We start from the raw sequence: 1,771 nt of genomic DNA on the forward strand, positions 1-1,771 counted from the left end.
ACTGCAATACAAAAAATTGTCTGAGTAATTGGTGTTTTTGGCCCGCAGAATAAATTAAGCCTTCTCCTTTTGGCCGAAAAGTTGTTTTTATTTTTTTTAAGTTTGTAAATTTTGTTTTGTTGTTATTTTTCTGTATTTTGCATTTTTCTTGGCCTATAAATGGTGTTTTGTTTATTTATTTGTTGAAATAAACAAACTAAGATATTTTGAATGGCTACTGTCGTGGCTATTTCTGTCAAAAAAATGTAGAATCGAATTGAACAAACATGACAGCTACAGTAGAAAAACATGAGACAATTATTTGACATTGACATAGGGAAGCTTGTTAAATGTCATCTATTTATGGCCCCTGAGCCAAATAGCCTTGTCAGTGTATTGATTCTTTTTGTTTTTCATTCATTTCAAATTAGAATGCCGATTTATTTACATTGCAGGAAATATAGTGTACTAGCTTTCGTCAGTTATACCGTCTGCGTGAAATTAAGAAAAAACAAAAGTAAGTAGCCCTGGACTATCCTATGTCTATGCCAAATATCATAGATATCCGTTCAACAGTATGGACTACAAACTCTAACATCCATACATCCATCCAAACTTTCGCATTAATATTAGTAATTTAGTGTTCTAGCAGTTAGTTGCGACTGACCGACTGCGAGTCCTTGGAGATGCTGATATCGTTGAAGTTGTTCTGCAGATGGTTGAGGGGGTCGTGGTTCTGCTTGAAGAGGTCCGCGCCGCCCGCCTGCTGCTTCATGTACAGCGCCTGCTGCGTCGCTATTTGGTTCTAAGGAAATATTCTTCAAATATAAAAACCAGTATAAAAATATTCATAAAATATTTTATATGAGAGAATACTATAACTAGAAAATTAAAAATGAACTGTATACTTTTAAAAAATACACAAATATTTATAAATGTTCCATGTCTATTTCACGTTTAAGTTCTGTGACTTAAATAAAAAAAACAATATTTAAATGCAGCTTGACAAAGTATATTAAAACATGAACAGAAAGCGGATAAATTGTTGGAGGTAATAGCTAAGTTACAACTTAGGATGTCTAGCTTAAAAATTAAAAAATAGACTAAACTATTTTCAGTGTTATATTGAATAATAAATTACATGGTTCAAATGGCAAGAAATTATTATATAAGGAAGGTCGTGGAAAGCACTGAGGACAGTGTAACTCAGAAATAAACGGACGTAAATTGATATGCGACAAAATATAACTAACTTGTAACGCTGTAATCTGTTGCTTGGCCTTGCTGATCTGCACAGAGTACTGCACCGCCAGAGTGGAGTTGCCCTTCGACAGCGCCAGCGTGTGTTGCTGCACCAGCTGCTGCAGCACCTTGATCTGGACATACAATTTATAATTAATAACTGACGCTATGTCTTCAATAACTTTACAGTTTCATCTGACAAGTACAGACTTGTAATTTGAGCTAGGAGTCAAAGTAATTTTATTCAATTACAATACACTTGCAAATCTACAAGTATTTATCGTTGTCCTTATATCTTCATCGCAAAGTTATGTACTTATAACTTATAACTTATAACTTTTATTTGACGAAAAATGTAATCATTGTTGTAATTAAAATGTAATGTAATTATTTATTCAAATTGCTCTATTAAGAGGTTCACTAACTTGCGTGAATTTTACATCTGTTTACTTGTTAAGGACTGTAAATCTTCAAACCTGCTGTAAGAGCTGATTGAGGAGCACGAGGGTCTGCGGCGCGAGGGGCTGGTTCAGGATCTGGTGGTTGAGGT

At 34.3% G+C, this 1,771-nt stretch overlaps 1 protein-coding gene across 1 annotated transcript in view; it reads right to left on the reverse strand.

Annotated features, from left to right (window-relative positions):
* Window positions 1–631: 631 nt before the first annotated feature.
* LOC106106873 (bromodomain-containing protein DDB_G0270170-like) overlaps window positions 632–1,771 on the reverse strand; it is a 7,139-nt gene continuing 5,999 nt past the window's right edge. Inside the window, exons 9-11 of the mRNA XM_013287533.1 lie at window positions 1,698–1,757; window positions 1,233–1,355; window positions 632–784 (exon numbers count right to left, since the gene is read on the reverse strand). Of these exons, the coding sequence (XP_013142987.1) occupies window positions 632–784; window positions 1,233–1,355; window positions 1,698–1,757 (336 nt within the window). The remainder of the gene's footprint in view (window positions 785–1,232; window positions 1,356–1,697; window positions 1,758–1,771) is intronic.

Source organism: Papilio polytes, unplaced genomic scaffold (assembly GCF_000836215.1).
Source record: "Papilio polytes unplaced genomic scaffold, Ppol_1.0 DF822067.1, whole genome shotgun sequence".
Lineage (NCBI taxonomy): Eukaryota > Metazoa > Arthropoda > Insecta > Lepidoptera > Papilionidae > Papilio > Papilio polytes.